This window comes from Rhinolophus sinicus, chromosome 14 (genome assembly GCF_057876585.1).
Source record: "Rhinolophus sinicus isolate RSI-liver-muscle chromosome 14, RSI-T2T, whole genome shotgun sequence".
Classification (NCBI taxonomy): Eukaryota; Metazoa; Chordata; class Mammalia; order Chiroptera; family Rhinolophidae; genus Rhinolophus; species Rhinolophus sinicus.
The window spans coordinates 64,445,520-64,468,384 of record NC_142514.1 but is presented as its reverse complement, the minus strand read 5'-3'; the positions used below and the strand labels follow the sequence as shown (position 1 = coordinate 64,468,384).

Sequence of the window (22,865 nt, the reverse complement as noted above, 5' to 3'; positions counted from 1 at the left end):
TATAAGGCTATTTTAAAGTTTATAAGGCATTTACCATGTCCCTCTAAAATGATGTGGCTCAAACCCCAAACTGTTTCCCCTGTGGTAGCCAGCAGCTGAAATTTATGTTAAATTCTCTCAGCATTCTAGGTGTCGCTTTCTGCTGAGCTCTTTGGGAACTATCACATGTCAGGATCAGCCAAGAATTGAAGTCTGTATCCAGTTTTTGGGGGAAACTGTCTTTTTTCTTTCTTTCTAGGATTTTCTCCCTCAATTTACAGTGATTCTGGTAGCCCCACATGCTGTCCTCTGGCCCCATTAGTCAAAAGTCTTTGGTTTTCTGCTTAAATCCTAGCCACTCTATGAAGTCTGATGAGAGTCCTTAGGAGAAAAGCTGTATAAATGTGTTCTACACCAAGTTTGGTTCCATTCTTTCAAGAGTTGAATCCTCTCCAGTGTGTTCCATTTTGGGCTGTTCTTCTGTGTATTCAAATAGTTATTTTATGTATCTTTTTCTGACTTTATAATTGTTATTTACAGGATTAGTTGTATACATGCTACATTGCCACTATCTGAACAAGAACTCCTAAGAATTCCTTCTGGACTTACTCAATTTGAGATGACTATTTGATATCCAAGGGGAACTATGAAAAGGATATATGGATCTGGAATTCAGGGGGGATATCATAGCTAACAATATGCATTTCAGAGTCATCCGTGTATATATGGAATTTGAAGCTACAGAACTGACGAGAACGCCTACAGATGAATGTAGACAGAGAAGTATCCAAGGACTGAGTCTTGGGGTACTTCAGAATTTAGTATATTAAGAAGAAGAAGAGGAACTAGCAAAGGGGACTGAGAAAGAGTAACCAATAAGGTAGAACAAGATTCTGAGTACAGTGGGTCCAAGAGAGGATGGAGGGAGAGGCAGTCTCCTAGTTAACACAGACAACTTTCTAGGAGTTTTGCTCTGAAATGAGCAGTAAAGTGAGATGTGGGCTCAAGGGAAGTTGTATTTTAAGATGGAAGCAATGACAGTCTATTTCTTGGTGATGACAATTATCCTGGAGAGAAGTAAGAGTTAAAAGAATTGCAGGGAAGACAGTGCAAGAGTGATGTCCTTGTGAGAGAGAATTGTGGGTTTGCTTATGAAGGCAGAGTATTTAGGGACAGATTTAAGTGAGGTAGTGGATTTGGATGTAAGAGTTTGTGAAACTTGAAAGCAAGAGCACCAGTTCAGAATGAAGAAAGAATTTATGAAATAATCATCTATGAAAATGGGAAAGCAAATTGACTAAGGCAATTATTGGACAAACCAAGAAACAAAACAAAATAAAACCAATCAATGTAAGAAGTTTTGAATTTAAAGTGACATTTGTTAGCATGGTTTCTCTTAGTCACATTCAGCTGCTAAGGGGCAAGGGCAGAATAGTTGGAGAGTTTCGATTTAAGAATTGCCAGGTAAGCTTATATAAGACAGAGGGGGAAAGAAGCAATGGTGTCATTTATATATACAAGGGAGTGATTATAATGTCAGACCCTGAAATTTAGGCTGGCTAAGGACCAGAAGTCAGACCATGTCGGGGATGAGACAGTGAAAATGTGGCGGGATAATATGTTAGCAGTTCCAGTGGGTCAAATAATTGTTAAAGTTGTGGGGGTTTACAGTGACCTAAAAAGATAGGAAGTGTTGATTAGAAAGTGTAATGCTTAAAATTGAGATTATGGAGTTTATGTAGTTATTAGTAATATTAAGAATATTCAAGTGATGCTACCTCAAGATCATGCCATTTCATGTTTCCTTTATGGATTTATGGATTTCCAGTTCATCTCATCTATAGTCTGAATTTTTCATTACAAATTCTTTTCATTAAAATTTTGCTGCACCTCAATAATTCATTTGAGTTGCATTCTCTGCTTTTCAAGATGGCAATAATTGTAAAATTGATTTTACTAATGATTATCTTTAGTCTTATTTTTAATATTGACTACTAGCATCTTTATAATCTATAGAGAATTTGATTCTAAATCTTGCAAGCTAATCTAGATAGTTATCTTTTCCAGTTTGCAGAGAAGGAATCTCAAGTTCAGGGAGACTAAGTGACATGTTCAGTCTTTTCACTACAAATCCCAGTGTTCTTTCCATTATATTGGGTGGACTCCAATCTGATAAATCTGTTCTACTATGTTAATCTGTCTAGTACCTTAGTGAGTTTCCCTCCCTAGACAGAGAGCCCTCTTGAGATCCAATAACAGTCTAAAAGAGCCACCCTTATCATGAGGATTTTAGAATCTATGGCTGATCAGTGTGATAGGAGGGATGTTTTGAATTCTTTGAGTAATAAAGTGTAGGTAACCCTTTTCCTCTTACTCATACTGCAAAGGATACATAGCCCCTTTAACAGAAGTCATATACGAGTAAGTAGAAGGCAGTATTGAAGGTCAAGTCAGTTATGATTAATTAATTAATTTATAAACATTACATTTAATTCGAAGGATGATTTGAAAAGCCAACCAAGTATGACTTCAAGTGTCTCAGGAATCAGAATTAATATAAAATGAGGGAGAAAGTAAGTGAGATATTTTGGGGTATTCTCCTTCAATGCAGAGAAGTGTACCCTACTCTTTGACATTTCAGGTAAAGTTGACATGCTCAATAATCTCTGCTTCATGCATTTGATACTATGATCAATCAACAACTGACCAGGTTAAAAGCATTTTCTTCATGTTGATTTGCAATTCTGGTTCTAGAACATGAGTTAATCAATTATCTCAAGTATATTTGTGTAGAAATAAAAGAGATTTGACATATAACTCTATGAATATGCTGCCCAGATGTATAAAATTTACAAATAAGAAAAAGCTCTGTCTTTAAATCTAATTTTGTGTTGCTTAATTTTTTTAATTTTTTTCATGGAAAATGAAATGTCAAATTAGTGGAATATATTAACAAAGCTAAAAGATTGTGATAAGAAAGTTGATAAATAATAGAAATATTCACATAGGACCTAAAAATAAGAATTTTTAACATGAGATTTATACGTAAAAACATTGGCCACAAAAGATTTTATTATATTCAAATTTCTCAAGGGCTATCATTTCTTAAGTTCTTTTTAAGTTCTTTGTAAATATTACCTCAAATCAATTGTTTAGGCATTATAATAAAAACTTAAAATATGTTCAAACCAATAAATATTTTATTTAATAGACATTGTGATATGAGAAAGAATATTGACCTAGTTTGCCAATAGTTTTCTAAACAATCTTAATCAATTCAATTAACCTTTCCGGGCCTCATTGCTTCTTTATCTATTAAATGTTATTTACTAGATAAGCTGTAATATCCCTTATAAATTCTAAGTATGTTATGTTTTTTTCTTAGATGAAGAGTAGAGTTTTTAAATTTTGAGATATCACTAGTCATTTCTCAGGTCCCATAACCTTGTAACCAATGATTTAAATTATAGCCTTAATGGTAGATGTGGTGATGGCTATGGAAGGGAAAAGTTCATCCTGAAAAACAATTTTTTCTTAAAACTTTTCTTTTACCTAGAATATAGGACTCTTTGCCAATGAAGATTCGTGTCTAATTTGTAAAATGATAAAACTTAACGGGAGAGCATGACGGACTTCTCTTTCGTTCTTCCTTTTTTCATCAGTCATTGCTGTTTAAAACTGTCCCTGAATATGTGAAAGAAGATATGACAATTTCCCCATTTCCCATAGAGTGAAAATAGCATTTAGAACTCTCTAGCAATGGCAGATTATTTATTATTAGTTGAGAACGGTAATGAAATCAAAATTTAAATTATAAAAAATCTCAGTTGTGGCCTTTTTATTTTATGAGGTATGAAATAGTTAGACAAGAAGATACTTTGCTGGTATGCATAATGAAAAAGATGGCTTTGATACTGTACCAGAAAACTTTGGTTGAAACCTAATGTCATATTTCTCTTGACATGCAAAAGATAAAGATTCCCAAAGTATGAAAATTACTTTTATAGCAGAATTAAAATAATTTTGGTAATTAGGGGTTTTTGGGGGTTATTTTTATTATAAAAGTAATGCAGGTACATTGCAAGATACTGGAAAATATTTAAACTTGGAATATCTTAAAATTTTGAGAATTATTATAAGCATATTTCTTTTACTAAAAGTAACTAGTTTTCCTATGCTAAAATAGGAATTATAATTCAATATGTTACAAAAACCGTAAAGTTAATAGAACCTTTATGTAGGTCCCTTAAAGACAGGTGTTTCAATAGCAGTATAAATTTATTAGATTAAAAAACCAGCTATGTCTGGGCAATTTGCAAGAATATTTTCAACATTTAAAAATAAGGGTAAAAAGTATACATAAAAAGTAAATAGTCGGGCCGGCTGGGTGGCTCAGGCGGTTATAGCTCCATGCTCGTTACTCCGAAGGCTGCCGGTTTGACTCCTACAGGGATGGTGGGCTGTGCCCCCTGCAACTAGAAAACGGCAACTGGACCTGGAGCTGAGCTGCACCCTCCACAACTAAGACTGAAAGGACAACAACTTGAAGCTGAACGACACCCTCCACAACTAAGATTGAAAGGACAACTTGACTTAGAAAAAAGTCCTGGACGTACACACTGTTCCCCAATAAAGTCCTGTTCCCCTTCCCCAATAAAATCTTTAAAAAAAAAAAAGTAAATAGTCCATGTCCATCTCAACTTGAAATAATTTTATTTAATACCATGTAATGTGTATGCAATCTGATGACGCATACAACTGAAGAAATATGATATACAATATGTAATTTGTGCTTGACGAAGTGTTTCATAACTGTTTTATCTAGGGCCCTAAAGGAGATCCAGGATTATCCCCAGGTCAAGCTGTTTCTGGAAAAAAGGTAATTATTTGTCCATGAAATAAAATCATGGTGATATATTTCAAGCATTTTAAAACCATTTTTATCTCTTTTAAATGTAGATTTTATATGATACCAGACAGAGAAGAGAGAGAACTATTGAATTTTAATGAAGGCAGAAATATTTGGAAAATTAAATAATGATATCATCAGCTTAACTTATCAATTTAAATTTCACCATTTTATTTAGTGTCTGTTGTGACTTTCCAGTTAGGGAAGATGGGGCAAGAAATTAGAGCAAGGTATCCTAATCTCAAATTTTTGCTGTTAATATGCATGCACACAGTAGTACATAGGTTCCAATGCCATTTTACACCTTTTTTTAAAGGATACTTCTACATATTTTATCTTTAAGTTTCACAGTGACTGCAGTTGAGAAAACAAAAGTCATGAAAGTTAAGTGCCTCATCACATGGATATTAAGTGGCAGAATTAAATAAGTTTTCTAACTTTTAGTCCAGTATGCTTTACATTTTATCATAATGCGCACGCGCACACACACATACACAAATACACACACACACACACACACACACACACACACTTAGGTAAAAATAAACTAATGGTTTAAAGTAAAGATAGCAACAAAATCTTTATTAGGAAGAGTATATTGTGTTCCAGTGAGGATAAATACTAGTGGAGTCTTTAGGAATATATCTGGGAAGCTTTATTTGCACAGCATTTGATGAATGTGATACAATTATAGAATGTTTTTGTTTATGTGGTGTACATTCACAAATTTTTTTAAATTTCTGAATAATATTGGTGATTCCTGGGTTGAAAGCTGATCGTTCAACTGGCTTCCAGAAACTCTTCTAATCTGTTTTTTATAAATCGCACAATATTAATGGACCTAATATATTATACTAACAAGTTAAAAATATATATTAATGTAAAATCTTAAGAATTTTATTGCTGTGATAAAACTGAGCTCACTGAGTCTAAATAATTTAGAAAAGGAATGGAAGTTTATTATTAGAAACATAGTATTTTCATTGGTCCCTTAATTATCACAAGAAAAAATATCCTACAATCTGAGAAACACAAATGCCATCTTTTAAAATATCTAAATATAGAATATTTAATTTCGTATTTAAAATTTAGAAATTAGAGGCCCACTCTGTTTTGGTGACTGCTTTAAATAAACTCCCCAAATTAAATATTCAGATTTATATCAGATGCTTAGTTTTATCTTTCCTTTAGGCTTCTCTACAAAATTTAGGGTGGTTCAAAATGTGTACAATATCTTTATAAAATATAGGGTGATTCAGCCTGGGAGTTGAGGTTTGGAAGCATGTCAGTCTTTTTTTACTTTTTGAGTTACTTAGATACTAATCGTGGTTAATACTACACAGGAGAAGTGTAGTAAGATATAGGATTTAATAGCATATTGCCATTGAACTTTAAGTGAAATCCAAGTTAAAATTGAGAGATATATTTCTAAATTTTCAAATATATATTTCTAAATGGTAAAATTAAAAACAATTTCTTAAAAATCATATTTATATTAAATTGGGTTCGAATATACTAAGGCAGGATATTAGTTATACTCACACAATATGAATCCAAATAAAATACATACATTAACTTGGTGTAAGTATAGGGGGATTAGGAAACAATTGAATTCTACTTTTAATCATTTAGCCATTTTTACAATAAATATATGTTCAATGATGAAAGAATAAAAGAAATGCAAGGGCTGGTCCTTCAGCATGTAGTGTCAACAAAGTACCATCTCTCATAGAACATACATAAGTGTTTAAGGCCTTTGCAGGCCTCATTGGCAAGCAAAGATAACATTTAAATAGAGTTTTTCTTTTCCCACAAGACAAATGAGATATCATTCTCATTTTTTAGATGGAGGAACTCTGATGGGAAATCAAGTAATCCACTTATGATTAGAGCTAGTGAAAGGAGATGATCTCCTATTTCCTAGTGTAGTTTTCTTTTTCCTCTATCAGAGGAGTACATGTGAAAAGAAAAAAAAAATCTGTAAAAACCAGTCATCCCATCACAAATGGAAGCCATCTTAATAAATCATTGAGAAGACACATTAAGACTATTACAACAAATGCAAAGCACTCCATTCTTAATAAACAGAAACATCCTTTTCTCTTCTGATTGTTTAATTTGATGACATATTAAACTAGATAATGTACTAAAAATTAAACAGAAAATAAACAGTCGCTAAGGAATTTATTTAGGATTATTATCTAAGTAAGTATTCTTTTTTTTCTTTCAAACATCACCTTTTTTTCCACGCACAATAAATGTGTTGCAGTGGAAAAGGGAAAGAATGGAGCTAAAGAAAAAGTGCACCTAGATTAAACAGGTTTAAGATTATTATACCTTTTTTTTTTTGACATATTTTTTCCCTGTCAATTCACACAGCTTCCTCCATGTCTTTCCTTGTCACTTCTACCCGCCACAGACATTCCTTCCACCTCCCCGGTATACTTTCTCCTTCCTACCCCAAGATGTGTTCACAGCCCTCATCAAAATTGGGGGAAAGAAGAATAGATGGGCCTAATAGGTGAAGTTGGGTCTATTGAGCCAAACACACTGTCCTCCTGATAATTTTTCAGTGCAGTTAACAAATGAACCCGGTGGTTCATTTGCCCAGCAGGAGGTTCCTGGGCAGCCCCGGGATGGGAAGTACCCCTTTCCGTGGTGCCCTATGTGAACCCAGCCCTGCCCCGCTGCCCTGCCCTACGGCCCTGCCCTGCGGAGTGGGAGGCCCTTCCGGCTGTAGGTCCTTACAAAAAAGAGCAGGCCTGAGCCCTCCACTGCTATCACGCAAAGCGCTTGTAGAATTTTAAAATAAACTCCATTCGTTTTTTAAGAAAGGGTAAACCTTGGAATGGTGGGAATTTGGGAAGGAAGGGCATTTCTAGAGAAAAGAACGTCAGAGAAAAAGGAACCAGGGCCCTGCAGGTGAGGAAGCACGGTTCAGGTAGTCAGCAGCGGAAGAGAGAAGGTCTGGGAGCCTCAGCAAAGTCTCACAAGGTCTCAGAAAGGAGGTGGAACTTGAGCCAGACTGTGAGGATCAGAAACAAATGTTGTAAGATCTTGACATCCAAGGGATATACTGCAGCAATGGAATTCTAATTTTCAGTCCTCTTTTATAACATGAAACCTCTGTGTTTTGTTCATAGGGTGATCAAGGCCTTTCTGGATTAATGGGGCCCCCTGGTATGCAAGGTGATAAGGTGAGATAAAGTTTTACTTGGACATAATTGGGTGTCATATGGATCTGGGAGCCCTTCAATTACTAAGATCTCATTTTGAAGTTGAGCCCAAAGCCAACACTTTAAATGTCTTATCTCAGCAATAGGAATTAGGATGCTCTCCTAATCCAGGAAAGCGGTACCCACAAAAGGCAAGGTTTTACGAAAGGAAAAGGAAATCCTTCAGTTAATGATGAGTTAAGTCACTGATAGAATATTGAAACTTTTTTTCTTCTTTTATTATATTACGGAAACAGCCTACTTTTGAAACTTTGAAGTCACTTTTTAAGTTTTATATGTCCAAAGTGAGGTATACTTGGTTAATGTTAATACACTTGGCTTTTTTAAGGGGTTCTCATTTTATTAGGAAATAATAATCTCTGCCATGATTTACATATGAATATATAAGGGTAGGGTAGAAGTGAGGATTGGGGACAGTAAGTAAAAAAACAATTGTCACATGCCTATGGCTAGGCTTTTTCTGAGGTAAAAAGGAATACTAACACAACTGCTATAATTATTTCATACAACATGTTGTGTAGTTTCCTGGATTAACACGAGTGGAAATCCTCCTCTATATATTCAGCTTGTTTTTTCCCCAAACACTGAGTTGTTGATTTTCTGCAGGAGATACAGAAGACACAAAATTTCTTTCTAAGGTATTAAGGGCTCCAAAATATTGTAGGGCAGTATTTGATGTGATATGGATGTCTAAATGCACATGAGAATTAGCTGTGTTGATGTCTTACTGTGTCATATTTCTTCCCTCTTGGTAGATTTAGGCTGGAGGTGGTAGTCAGGCTCTGTCAAATCCCACCTGCCATTTTCTCGGTCCCATAGACCTTGGCTAGGTTGTTTAAAATTCTTTAAGCTTTAGTTGCCTCATCTTTAAAATGTGAAGATGATACTATCCATTTCATAGGGAGTTCTGGGAACATGGAATAAGATAATCCATGGCACTACAGTGTCAGACAAATAGCAAGCCCTTAATAAATGTTAACCATTAGTTATTCATTTGGTTTGGAAAGGATCCTGACCTTGTTTGTTTTCCTTCATAACCCCTGCTAAAGGGCTGAGTTGTGAAATGATGAAAAAAGTTGTGATCTCATGGAATATTTTTCCTCCCATGACCACACCACACCATTATTCCTATGGTTTTCAGACTAGTCTTCATCCTAGACAGTACGTGGAACCTGATAATTCCTTTGAGGTTGTTGGTTGCTCCTATGGAGACATGAAACTGCAGAGTGATCATTTGTAACAGAATTGGTCTTAATATACAGTCATGAATTTGTTTAATTAATGCTACTTAGCATACCTCTGCCTGCTAAGTATACCTCTGAAGAAACTACTGACAAATACCATCAAATAAAGAAAATCTCATAGTATCGAAACCTTGTTTTATTTGATATTAAATATACAGTTATTTCATCCTAAACAATAACAGTGCATATGAGAGAAAAACAAACTAATCATTACTTTCCGAGGTTAGATGATGCCTGTGGTTCATGAAATTAGCAATCCAGAAAGAGAAACACTAAGTAAAAGTTGAGTGGTTATTGTGTAGAAGAATATGTGGGGGGGAATATAAATATATATATATAGAGATATATATAGTAAAAAGACTGATTTTAACCATTAGACCAGATTATCATTTAAACTTTGAAATTGTACTCATCTAAAGCAGAGGATATTAGCTTCCAAAATCCTGTGAATGTATATGGGTCTTGGCCCATCAGTATTTTAAAATATTAAGAAGAGTATATTCTTTTTGGTCTGTGTAAATCTAGTGAAGTGAAATAACAGCATTAATATAAACAAACTGGGACATGGATTGCGTATCTTTCACAGACCTCTTTTTCTCTTATATGATTTTTTAAACTTTTAAAAATCCAGCATTTATTGTTAACTAATAGAAGTAGCAGAATTTTCTGTAGAGAATCCCTAGTTGAAAGTGTTTAGAAACTAAATTACTTTCTGGTAAATGAAGGATCCATGGTTTACAATGATTTGACAGTAGACAGTAGTGTTGAAATATTTGAGATGATTTTATAATTTTTCTGAGAATGTTTTCTCCTTTTTCAGTGTCTAGTAATGCAAACTATATACAGATTTTTAAAAAGCAAGTATTGCTAGGAAAAAAATATAAGGACTTAATCTAAACCTAAACTAATTTTCCATATAACAGGATTGAAACCAATTTTCATCACACTATGTGCATGTCTTACCTCAATATGAATATACAGTAGAAATACATTCAAAATGAGCTTGAGAGACTGTTAGTATGGTTTCTATGAAAGGGGAAGGACAAGACTGATTATTGGGCAGAATTTTCAGGTAAATTATGAGGTGTTTTTATGGAATTTACTAATTTTGGTTCATTTTTTGGACAGCCTAGGTCTCTCTAAGGCAGGGATGTCAAAACTGCAGCCCGTGGGCCAACTGCAGTCCGCAATCCATTGTTAATTGGCCTGCAGCAAATTCCAAAAATATATTTAGTTTACTTAAATAAACCAGGAGAGGCAATACATACTTCACCTCGAGTGAGTGGCCCGGCTGTTTGTGTATTTTACCACATATGGCCCTTGGTAAAAAACATTGAAAAAAGTTTTGACACCCCTGCTCTAAGGGTTACTTCCTGCAACCAGGATCCATGCTCAGAGAACCTAGAATAATGGATCTATTAGCTGCAACCTAGCGACTCCTATTCCTTTATCCTTGTAGTTCTACCCGTAAAGTGCTAGATAAATTCTATAGTCAAGACAAGAATTTAATTTATTCATTCTATCAGTGAGAAATCTCAGATAAGCCCAGAGGGTTTGGGAGAATTGCTCAGGGTCACTCAGAGTGATGGCAGGTCTCAAGAGATAAAACTTACTGATACTGAATCCACTGTGTTTTTAACTATTCTGTGCATATTATGAGAGGTGAATAAGGTGCTTGGGTTTTGATTAATATAAAGTTTATCACATCATTTTTTATCTATTAAATTTTATGGATTATTATAACTACAAATATTAATAGTAGCTACTTTATTATGTGCAGTGTTCCAGTGTCTCTGCTGAGCCCTATTTCTTTCATCTTAAAACAACCCATTGAGACTCATACTATGTTCAGTATGTCGTAAATAAGTTAATTGAGGTGCAAAAGGGTTAAATCACTTACCCAAGGCCATACAACTATTAATTAGCAGAGTGACTGAAATCCAAGCCTGTTTGACGCATGACAATGTTGTTGATAATTTTGAATACTGCTTCCCCATTAATTAATTAGTTTATTAAGGCAATATTTGTTAGATGTGTATTTCAGTATTCTATCTCAAGCATATTTGCAAAAGGAAGTAAAACTTTGTTTTTCAAGAAAGTAAAGGGAACAGATATAGTTTTGGATAACAGATAATGACTTCATTATTCCTTTCTTCTGGAAGCATGTGGACATATTAAAATTCTTCTAATATAAGCCATACTCAAGTCATCTTTAAAATGGCTGCAACAAAGTTATGTAGAGAACACTGACAACTCATGAAAACTGTTGAGATAAATAAACAGAAGATTAATGTAAAAAATGTTCTGAAACCTAGAAGTAATATTGAGAGAAATAATAAAGCAAGTAAATCAGCAATAACTTTTTTCACTCTTAAGTAGATTTTTTGGTTTGCTTCTTCCTTTTTCCCCTTTTCTCTCTCTCCCCTTGACTTTTTTTTTTCTTTTTTTTTTTTTTACCAGTATTAACATCTTTAACAAGCAATGTGTTTCCCAGTATTAACTGGTTACATTGCCTCAACTTAGTCACCTTCATATAACTCTTATTTTCCTAGGAACTGAAGTATGTTTTCACTTCCCACTAAGTGTCTAAATTTGTGCCAAAAAGCAGATAAGTTGGATCCAGAGTACATGCTGAGTTGGATGGAAGACAAGAGTCATAATTCTGAGCTTGGACTCCAGATGGATTTTTAAATTGGTTTTTAATATAGCCAATCAGTTGCTATATTAGTATTGGACGTCCACTGTTTAAAATTGTAAGAACATTAACGGTGATTTCAGTTGAAGCAATTTTTCTAGGATTTGGTGGATTTGCCAGATGGGTATAACTCAGAGCAATTGTGAAATGTGATGCACACATTTTAAATCAGGTTTTTATGAATAATGTATAACAGTAGTCTTCTGCATATCAGAAAATACTAACTACCATGGTTTTAGTAATAATTATAAATCAATGTGAATTCTTATTCTATTTTGGTGGAATTATTTCAGTTTTTAGAAAATATTTCCCTTACATAGGAGGTGCACAGTTAATATCTTCATAAAGTTGGAAAGGAAAAAAAGAACTGAAAGCATCAAGTGAAGTACATTGTGATTTATCAGTTACTCAAAAACTATACAGTTTTTCACTTATTTAAAGCAAGAACAGTAAGAAGGAGCTACAATAAGACTGAATCTTGATGACAATAACCATAAGACAAATCAGGATTGGCATAAAAGCAGTGCCTAGAGAGAGAAATAAGGAGAATTCCACTCTTCTGTAGTTAATTCTATAGATCATCTAACCTGTACATTATCTGTAAAAATCTGCAGCGCTACATTTTACTTTAGGCTGGTTCCCAGTCCAAGTGTAGTACTGAAAGTCAATACAAATGTTGCTTAGGAGCTGTGCTGTTAACCACTGTTATTATCCGCTCTGCCATCTGTTATTCCCACTAATGGTAGGGGAAGCTGAGAACAAGGCAACACAGTATGAACACCCCCACAGACAAGCCAGTGGTTGCCAAAGTGGTGTAATTTGTGGGACTTTGAAAACGTCCCTTTGTCCAAAGATATTTCCCTCAGTCTGGCTCTTATGATTGACATTCTAATATTAGCGATAAATGCATTTGGCTAAAAGTATTTTAGTTTCCAGAAGTTCTTTAAAAAAGTTTCCGTGTCCTCAGAAAATGCTGTTCTCTGTCATGTAGCACCATTTCGAGAATTAGTTTATCATATTGTTTTTTCCATGAGAACTAGTTGAAAAAGACTACAACTAGAATTGATGGGACCCAAGTAAAAATTGAGTACCAATTAGAGGAGGTTAGTGGGTAGGTACTGGGAGGTATTTGGGACAAAGGTTGGCACCAGTCTGGTGCATGAGGGAGGTTATGTTCCAAGAGGAGAGGTAGGTAGAATGAAGAGGTTTGTATGATTTTCATCCTATAAATTAAGTCTCTTCAAGCTCTCTAGTTATCTGAGATCATTCTTCTGTTAAATTAAAAAAATAATAGTAATTAAACTCCTTATTCTTAGGACTTTAGGAAATGTATTGTGTTACCCCAAGAAGTGTTTACATTCTCATGTTTGTTGATTTTCATCTCATTCTGAATTCTTGCTTAGGGTTTCTTTTCTATCAACTGTGGCTGACTAATTTCTCAATTTTGCCATAGCTTTCTGTAGTTATTTTGGCAAAAACATGGCTTGTAGGCCTTCGTCTATAATCCTCAAGGCATAGCTAACATAAGTCCTGCAGTGTTTGACAAATTTTATTACAAACTTGGAATTGCCTAATCAGTCAACTAATGTTATTACATTATAGAAAAAGAAAATTTAGTATTGACTTTCATTTAACAGTGCAGTAGCAGCAGCTAAAGGGAAGTACGTGAGTGATTTATCAGTCCTGAAGTGCAAGAACTCTCTTATTCACTGTGGTATCTCAGCCCAGTGTCAGGTTCATAACAAGCACGTATTAGTGAATGAATGAACATTGCTGCTCTTAAGTTTGACTGTGCCCTTTCACCTGGTCAGAGTGGTCAGCTTTTCTTCTTTCCCTATATACATATAACTGGCAGAATTTTTTAAGTGTTGGCAAAATTTTTTTAATGTCACAGAACGACTGTAATTTTTCCCTTTTTAAGTTTTGGCATGGTTTCAGCTTGTATGGTCAGTTTTATGATCGTATACTACCGTGCAAAGTGAGGATGGCCTATATATAAATGGTAGCACTGTTTTCTGTATGGATAAACATTTCACGTGTCGAAATTTGAACTACTTCAGGAAGTTCAAGCATATACTTGAAATTTGTGTCTTTCAATATTTCTGATTTGGAATCTATTGTATCTTTTTTTCGTTTTTGTCCTGGGTAGTCACCTATTGATAAAATGTTTGCGAGGTCCAAATTCTTGTTAAGATAAATATTAAAATTAAAGTCTCTATATTAAAATTAGATTCTAAGCCCCATTTACTGTTGGAGTTCTTGGTAAGGCAACTTTCCATCACAACAAAAATTGAGATAATTCCATAATTCATTGTAACGGGTTTTTGATCTGTTCTAAAAACAGAATTTGTAAATTTTCCAATTGGCATTTCTTAAGGAATGTGTTCACATCAGTTTTTTCAATACATTCATCAGATAAAAAAATCATGTGTTGTTAGTCACTGGAACTTTTTTTGTTATTCTTATGTGAGTATAGAAAACAGTAAATCAAATAATATTTTCAAAAGACTGCAATATAAACTAATTTTTTAAAATGAAATGCCAGATCCCTAAATTGGAGCTATGCTGAAGCTTGAATGTAGGCAGTTTTCCCAAGAACTTTTTCCCTTTGCTTTTTAAAACTTTGTAGACTAGTGTTTAAGTAGAAAATAAATGAGTTGTATAATCACAAATTTAGGGAATAAATGAAGGCCTTTATACAATAATGGTACTAACCCTAGTATACTACAGATATAATATTACATTAAAAATAAAAAAGATATTCTTTATCCTACTTATAACCTTTCATTTCAACATTAAGATAATTGAGATATTATAGTGAACACTTAGAATCTATTTTTCACCCATGTCTTTTCATTAATTCATTCACTTAAGTCTCTCCGGAGTTAATTACTGAGCACTTATGCACCAGGCACTGCTCTGGGCACTGGGGATACCATTTTGAATGAAATTGACAAGAAGCTTAATTTAAGTTTAAACATCTTAAAGGCCTTATATATCATCTCTAACTCTACCACTCAAATCTAATTTATAATCCTCTTTCACCTACACTATCATAATAGCCCTACCTGACACACTCTCTTCCATCTTACTACACCCCAGAGTCCCCATCTTGGTTTCAGATCATATGACCTTGGAAGCCTGAATCTAGTTTTTCTCTAATACATCAATCTTAGATTCCTCCTACACCTCCAAGCCTGAATTGACTCTTACATATGCCTTTGTTTTTCATTTAATGAAAGCTAAGTTAAAAAAAATAGAAAGTGATGACTTTCTTACAGATTTAAGTAATCACAGAATGCAAGCAATAAAAGGAAATTTATGAATAATTTAACTCAATGCCGTCATTTTACAAATGTAGACTTTAAAGCTCATGATAGCTAGCTATTGATAAAACTGGATCTAGAACTCAGTGTACTTAGTCTACTTTTCATTGTTGTATTATTAGCCTTAAAACAAAAACAAAAACATTTTGTTTTACTTAGGCTCCTTTGATTGAAAGAATGGAGACAGGCTATCTCAAGGAAGAGAGAATTATTTCAATCCTCTCTGCAGCGTTAAGGGAAGCAGAGACCCATGGAATCTAAAAATAGGTGCTGTAATATAACTTTGTCTCATGGAGACAGGCACTGATTCAAAGTAGCTCTGAGTAGCTTAGCAGCATTAGTTTATAGACTGTTTACTGTACTTTACTAGGACTGCTACTCATCTCGTCTCTGAATCTTTTTGTGTTGCTTTTTCTCTGACAACTTTCTTTCTCAGTATAGTTTCTGCTTACTCTAAATTTTGTACTTATACTTTGACATTCTTGCAGTATCTCATTGCCCCTACTCTTTCTCTTAACCTTTCTTCATGACTTTCCATCTTCAGCACCCTATTGGTAAGTACCTGAATCAACCTTCCTCCCTCCCTCCCACTCTTCTTTTCTCTCTCTCTCTCTCTCTCTCTCTCTCTCTCTCTCTCGCTCTCGCTCTCGCTCTCGCTCTCGCTCTCGCTCTCTCGCTCTCTCGCTCTCTCGCTCTTTTGTTTTTTAATTAAACTTAATAAAAGAGAATTTGACTGGCCCAGCTTGTTCCTATTTAAACGAACTTCTTTGTTTCAAATGACCTTACAGGTCTCTGGCCAGACTTTGTATTGGCCTCCCTTTGATCAGGTGCCATCTCTTGTGGCTGAAGTGGTGTAGAAGTGAGCTCATGAAAAAAAGGTCATGACTATTTGGTGCTGCCCCCTTATCAGAGTCTCTGGATGATAGAGAATCCCTTCAGAGGGAATTGTACATACAGAAGATACCATGATTAAAATGTCTAATTCACTATTATAAAGTGCTTCAGGGAAAGTAAGCTAACGAAGAAGTTGTACCACCACTGCATTCTGTTGAACCATGGACTAGGGAGGGAAGAAAATCGGGTGTTGGCCAAAGAAAGGGAAGTATGTAGCTGGACTCAAGGGTTCACAGAAATAAGAATACATAAGTAAATAAATAAACACATACTTAAAAAAGAAAAAGAAATAGGCTTATTGCAGAGAGTTTTCCTACCTATGTGCCTCTCACCCTGGCTCCTCATTCTTCATCTTCCTGACACTCTCCTAGAAATTTTGAGCTCCCACCATCTTAGAGCTGCTTTTTCACCCCAGGGAGCCACCGCCACTGTCTTAATGCTGAGGACATTTCTTATTTCCTATTATTAAAAAGTGAAAAAAACTTAGCTTTATGAATATTTTTGTTTGTAGAATCCTGTATAATAACTGGACAACTGAAAACAATATATCTCATGTTTTGTAACTAGGCTGATCTTTCATATATATATATATATACTTAGCAAAATTGAGTTAAGACACTGGGTATATTAGATGCTATTGGTAAATGTGTAGCTTTAGTAATACTGTGATTTTATGAAATATAACTCCTTTTGTTGATTTGTCTCGGTGGTCTGTAATTAATGTTTGAGCATATTGATGAGAATGAGGACAGCCAGTATTTGAGTCTGAACAACTATAGCATATAAAGTAATTAGAAGAGCAGGTTACTCAATTCTTGAGACATCTATCAAACCAACATGATTCCACCTTATTACTCACATGGCTTTGGTCAAATTATTTCACTTCTCAGAGCTCAGTTTTCTTATCTGTAAAATGGGAAAAATGCCTACTTCATAAGATTGCCATAAAATTAATTAACTGAGGTATTTGGAAGGGGTTGGCACAATGTGTGGCCAAATGAAGTTTCTTTGTTCTTCCTTCCTTTCCCCACCTCCCTTTTTCCATTCTTTCTCATTGTCACTTTTCTGATCTCTTGCTAATAAATCACCTAATCACAAAAGAAGCAAACTCCGAGAGGATAGGCCTTTACCTCTGCCCTCTTCTTTTTTCCTTCTGTTACTTCTTTGTTACTAATATGCCCACATATAACATATAGAGAACACAAAAATCTTTGCCTCTAAACTTGCTTTCTTACTTTTTCCAGTCTTCTCCCTGGTTCCCAAAAGACCTCTCTACTTGAACATTTTACTGTTTAGTATAACATCTCAAAAGCTGCTTAAAGCATTTCCTTATTTTTCGAATAGGCACCTCTTCTAATTTCCCCATCATCTAACCAAAGCATCATTTCTTCTCTAATTCATTAATCCAAGTTGATATACCCTGAGCGATTAATCCTGAATAACTCTTTTCACTGCGTTACTCTATATTCTGAAACCTCAAAAACTTTTCTTCTGTTATAACTTCCAATATATTAATTGGAAGTTTTTGATATGTGTACGCTATCATTTATTTCAGGTTTTTGAATTATAATTTGCCTAAAATCTTCTGAGTTTCTTAAAAAAAAAAAAAGGGATTTTTTCTTCTGTTTTTACATATGCCAAAATATACTAAGTGTAGGTTGATTTACTGATTGTTGATTAGAGCTGTACAAGTAAGCTCCAAGGTGTTCCTTTGTTTCTTTCTTCTTGTCCTTTCCTTTAGCTTCCTTCATTTTGCTCATAGAAGCAGCCTTTTCTAGAGGCAAAAGGATATTATCTATTTTATAGGATGCTAATGATAGAAATTAAGATTTCATTTGGATTCCATTATTTGGATTTTTTTTTACTATTTTGTTTAAATTGAGATACTATAATTGACATATAGCATTTGTTACTAATTTCTTATGCAGGTTTGTAAAACCACTTTTGCTAGACCTATAAGCAGGCTCTTTACATTCATCTTAACTTATTCATGGAGTATTATGACAGTGATTTGAATTAGAGAAACTGTGTGAATGTGGTCTAGTTTTTCAATAATTACAGGCAGATTTTGTCTGAGGGCATTTTGTTTCAGCATTAATGAACTAAAACCAATTTTTACAAAGCTTTAGCAAAATTAAGCAGATCCATTGCTAGATACTAGCCTTTTATAAAAGATGCTGTTTTTCTCTAGTTTATACTATGCTACCGTTATAGTTGGTAATAGTAATTCATTCAAATAATACTGAAAAATAATTAAGAATATTAATAACAATTTATTGCTTAGTAAAAATTAAATTCTTATTAAATTTATTAAATAAATTAGTAAGAATTACATTTGTATTGATGAGGGAACCAAAAGTTGGGATAAAATACAACTTAGAACTTGTGTTTAGTTATTTGGCTTATATGGGTTTACTTTTCATAGCATTTCTTCACTTTATCTTCCAGGGCCTCAAAGGACATCCAGGGCCTCCAGGACTCCGAGGTGAACAAGTAAGTACTTCCTTTATAAAACTTGTATCTTTTCTAGTGAAAAAGATACCCCTTAGGGAACTTCATTGAGATTATTTTTTCCCACTTACTATTTCAATTTTTCTTCTCAATGGTTTTCATTGTTTACTACAGGATGAACTTTTAATTGATTATCTGTTATAGTTTTGATGTTTTTTCTTTTTCTTTTTCATGTTTCAAACTGACTGTCACTATTTGCCTAGTATGCTCCAGAGCAGCAGTTCTTAAACTTTGTGGTTCATAAGCCCCTTTGTGAATCTCATAAATGCTATGACTACTTTCCTTAGAAAATATACTTACCATGCACATGCGCGCACCATGCACACACACACACACACACACACACACACACACACAGACACACACACCTGATTTTTTTGTACAATTTCAAGGGCTTGCCAGTTCACTAAATCCTATCCATAGCAATTAGTGCCCTGACCCTTGCATGAGGGAGTGCAAATAAATTTTAACAAAAATCCAAATTGGAATGGTACATATGCTATTGTTCATTATATACATATGCATGTATTTAAAACTCAAAATAATTTTGGAACTGCAGTATTTAGTTTTTAATCATGTTAGTCCTCTCTCCCACAAGAAAATATTATATCATTATGTCATAGGAAAAAATAAAGTCATATATCTTGTTTCCAATGCAGTGTGTACTAGGCTAGTATGAACAAAGCAGTAGAAAGGGTAGGAGATTAGAAATTAACTAGGTGACAGATACCTTATTGGAGACTCAGCAGAGAACCTCAGAAAACCCTGAAGGGAACTCTAGAAAGAAATGTGATGGGGATTGGCCTTGAGGGAAAGATAAATTGAGAAATACAGCCAATTTTGCATTTCATTCATGTTAAATGGGACAGCACACTCTTTTCAGTCCCTGAGACACAATTTTTCAAGAAGTCTAGTTACTAGACTTGGCAGCCAAACTGATGTATGTTTCTGTAACAGGTGCAATCTCAGTTTCCTGAAGATTAAAGAAGTGTTGAAAAGCATTTGAACATTTATGGGTAAAAATCAGAAGGGTGGGAGGGATTAGTCCTTGGGTAGAAAAAAAAATTCCTAGAATACTGCTTTGGCTGAAAAGTGTGAATTCCAATGGGAAAAAAAAAGTGGTATTTTTACAAGTAAATAAAAAAATCGATCTTGTGTCAGTACTGACCAATTCTCTCACAATGGCTCTAGAACCTAGTTCTGTTAATGTACATGTCACGGTTCTGAAAGAGGTATTTTTTGTAAAGGAGTCTCAAATCAATGTTAAAGGTTGGAAAATGTATTTTGAAGTCAGTTCTTACTTTCTATTCTATTTATTTCCAGGGGAAAAAAGGCAAAATTGGTGATAACTGAGGAACAACTAAAAATCATTTTGTATTTTAACTGTGAATACATTGTGGATATTAAGAAGAACATAACGAATTTGCTAAGAGACATTCACTTCTGGATAATTTTTAAACATCTGTAAATTGGTCAGCAAACATTTGGAAAAGTATTTATATCATCTATGCAAGCTCTAGTTATAAGAGCTATCATTTACTGAGCTATTAGTTGCCACACTGTATTTCTACTGTTAATGATAATACAATTTCTAGTGGTATAACCATTTATTGACTATTTAAATATGTTTACATTTATTGACTATTTCCATTTATTGACTATTTCCATGTTTCCATAATTTAATGCTTAGCAACACTAAGAATTATTGCAGTTACCTCCACTTTAAATATATTTCTACACATTATTCTGTTTACTCCATGCTATAATCCTATGACCTGTGTGTTGTTATTCTATTTTCCTAATGAGAAAACTGAGATATAGGGAGGATTCCAGGTAGCACTGCTGGGACCCTCATGAAGTCTGACTGACTCAGAGTATGTGCTTTGATGCTTAGAGTGGGAAGTGGTATTGGGGCAGGCTTCCTATTTTAATTCCTCCAGGGGCTATCAAATATAACTCTGTATCTAAATTCCTCCATCCAATATACAGGTTTAAGTGAGCCAACTTTTTTTTTTTTTTAACCATTTTTAAGTGCAGCTTGAATTGAGTCACAGTGTTCGTTTTGAGCTTCTTTTGTGCTTCTGTGGTTGTCTCAGTGATTTTAGGGTGTGGTTTCCTTAGAATATGTTTATGCCATATAAGATTATGCTGAAGGCTTAGTTGTTTACTGATCTTCCACGTACAGCAGAACTTAGCCATCAAATGGAGTTCTTTGTGTATTTCTCTGTGCAGCTGGAATGTGTTAGATCTCTACATATTGCCTTCACACCCTCTGTGAAAGTCCATTCAAAATCAGATTTCATTTATGTAACAGATTGCTTTTTAATTGGGGTCAGTTAACCTAATTTGGCTAGGAAAGGAATGAAAGAGATGGTGGTTGGCATTAGCCAGATAATAACCTACAGAATAAAAACAGCCTCTTTAATTTGTTTCATTCCTTTCTATTGGCATATTTAAATATAAGGTTTTATGAACGTCTGGATAGAGGCCTGTGCATTTTAGAACTGGATGGGACATAACAGAAACAGTTGTAAATAGATTAGACCAAATATCATAAATTAGAGTGTTTTCCCTAGAATACTATTGGAAGTTATTTGTACTTCAAACCTACAATAAGGAGGCAGCTTTGAAGAGTTAGATTTGCTCATTTAAGTTCTGGCTTCCCACTTACTAATTGAGTGACTTTACACTGGTGACAAACACTTTATGTTTCATCTTTCTCATCCGTAAACTAGGGATAATGTTACCTACCTTATAGGGTTTGAGCAGATTAAATAAGATAATATATATAAAATACTTGAAATACTCCCTGCCACATGATAGTTGCTCAATAAATGTTACTATAGAAATAACATATCATATATTATATATAATAATATGATATTTAGTACACAAATATGGTTTCTGAAATTCATACGATATAATGTCTTCACTTGTAGACAAGAATTTTATTCTGTGATTGTCAGAAGGCCACTGTTTATTCACATTCTGTTAAATTGTCCATTGTCATATGTATGTATACATGCCTGTATGTATATGTATATATATGTGTATGTATGTGTATATGTGTGTGCATATACACACACGACAACTTTTGTCAGTTTGGGTTCACTACTTACTATGACATCTTGGGCACATTTCATAACTTCTCTGTAAGTTAGTCTGTTCAAATGTAGAATGGAGAAAATAATATCTATCCGTAGATGTAACATAGATGTAAAGTACTTGGCATAGTGATTGGAAAATAAAGAAGTGCTTGGTAAATGGTAATTGTTGTACCAGGGGAAGGAAGGGAGAGAGGAAGGGGAGAAATGAGACAGAATAAAATTGAGAGATGGATTCTGAGAAAAATGGAGAGAAATATTAGGGGTCTGCATATGTAATAGAATGGGAGGGCAAAAACTTTCAACTATGATCCTCTATTTGCCCTTTTTTGGGTCTTTTCTTTGCCTAGATTTTTCAAATTTTAGCAGTTTTGTAGTGTTTCTATACTTAAAAGGGAGGTAACACCCGTCAGTCTACTTCAGAGCAGATGGGAAAGGGCTAGTATCTTGTATTATCTCTTTTACAAATAAGGAGGAAATGAATTTTACATAATAAATGAGGAATCTGTGAAATTTACCAGGGCAGTCATCATTTGAGGTAAAGTTAAGGCAGCTGAGCACACATTCATCTGCCACTTCCTTACTTCAAGAATTAATTGACCTAAAATCTGAATAAACTGATGAATGAATGAGCGAATGAATGAATAATGTATCAGTGAAAGAAAGTGAAAACAAATGGAGGTATTTCTCCGTCCAATTCTGCAGCACGTTTCCTTTCTTATGCCTCTGAGTCTCCATACATCAGCCTTCTTTGAGCGAACCTTGTTTTAAATCAAGAATATAAAAGTTGTAATTTCAAAATGAGTTGACCATTCAATGTTACTATGTGAATTTTTAGATAGACCTATGTCATGATACAGGTATTCATTCACCACTTAATATTCATTTACTTAATCAGACTTGCTGTAAGAAAAAGTTTGCCTTAGGAAGGTTCAAGAGGTCAGTATTGAAGTTCACTGTCCCTTTT

The 22,865-nt window shown here is 34.2% G+C and overlaps 1 protein-coding gene across 11 annotated transcripts in view; it reads left to right on the top strand.

Moving 5' to 3' along the window:
• The window catches only part of COL24A1 (collagen type XXIV alpha 1 chain), a 310,376-nt gene that overhangs the window by 42,842 nt on the left and 244,669 nt on the right, over positions 1–22,865 (top strand). For all 11 annotated transcript variants that reach the window (XM_088791263.1, XM_088791262.1, XM_074335082.2 and 8 more), the window contains 3 exons: positions 4,805–4,858; positions 8,032–8,085; positions 18,732–18,776. In XM_088791263.1, the coding sequence (XP_088647389.1) occupies positions 4,805–4,858; positions 8,032–8,085; positions 18,732–18,776 (153 nt within the window). The remainder of the gene's footprint in view (positions 1–4,804; positions 4,859–8,031; positions 8,086–18,731; positions 18,777–22,865) is intronic.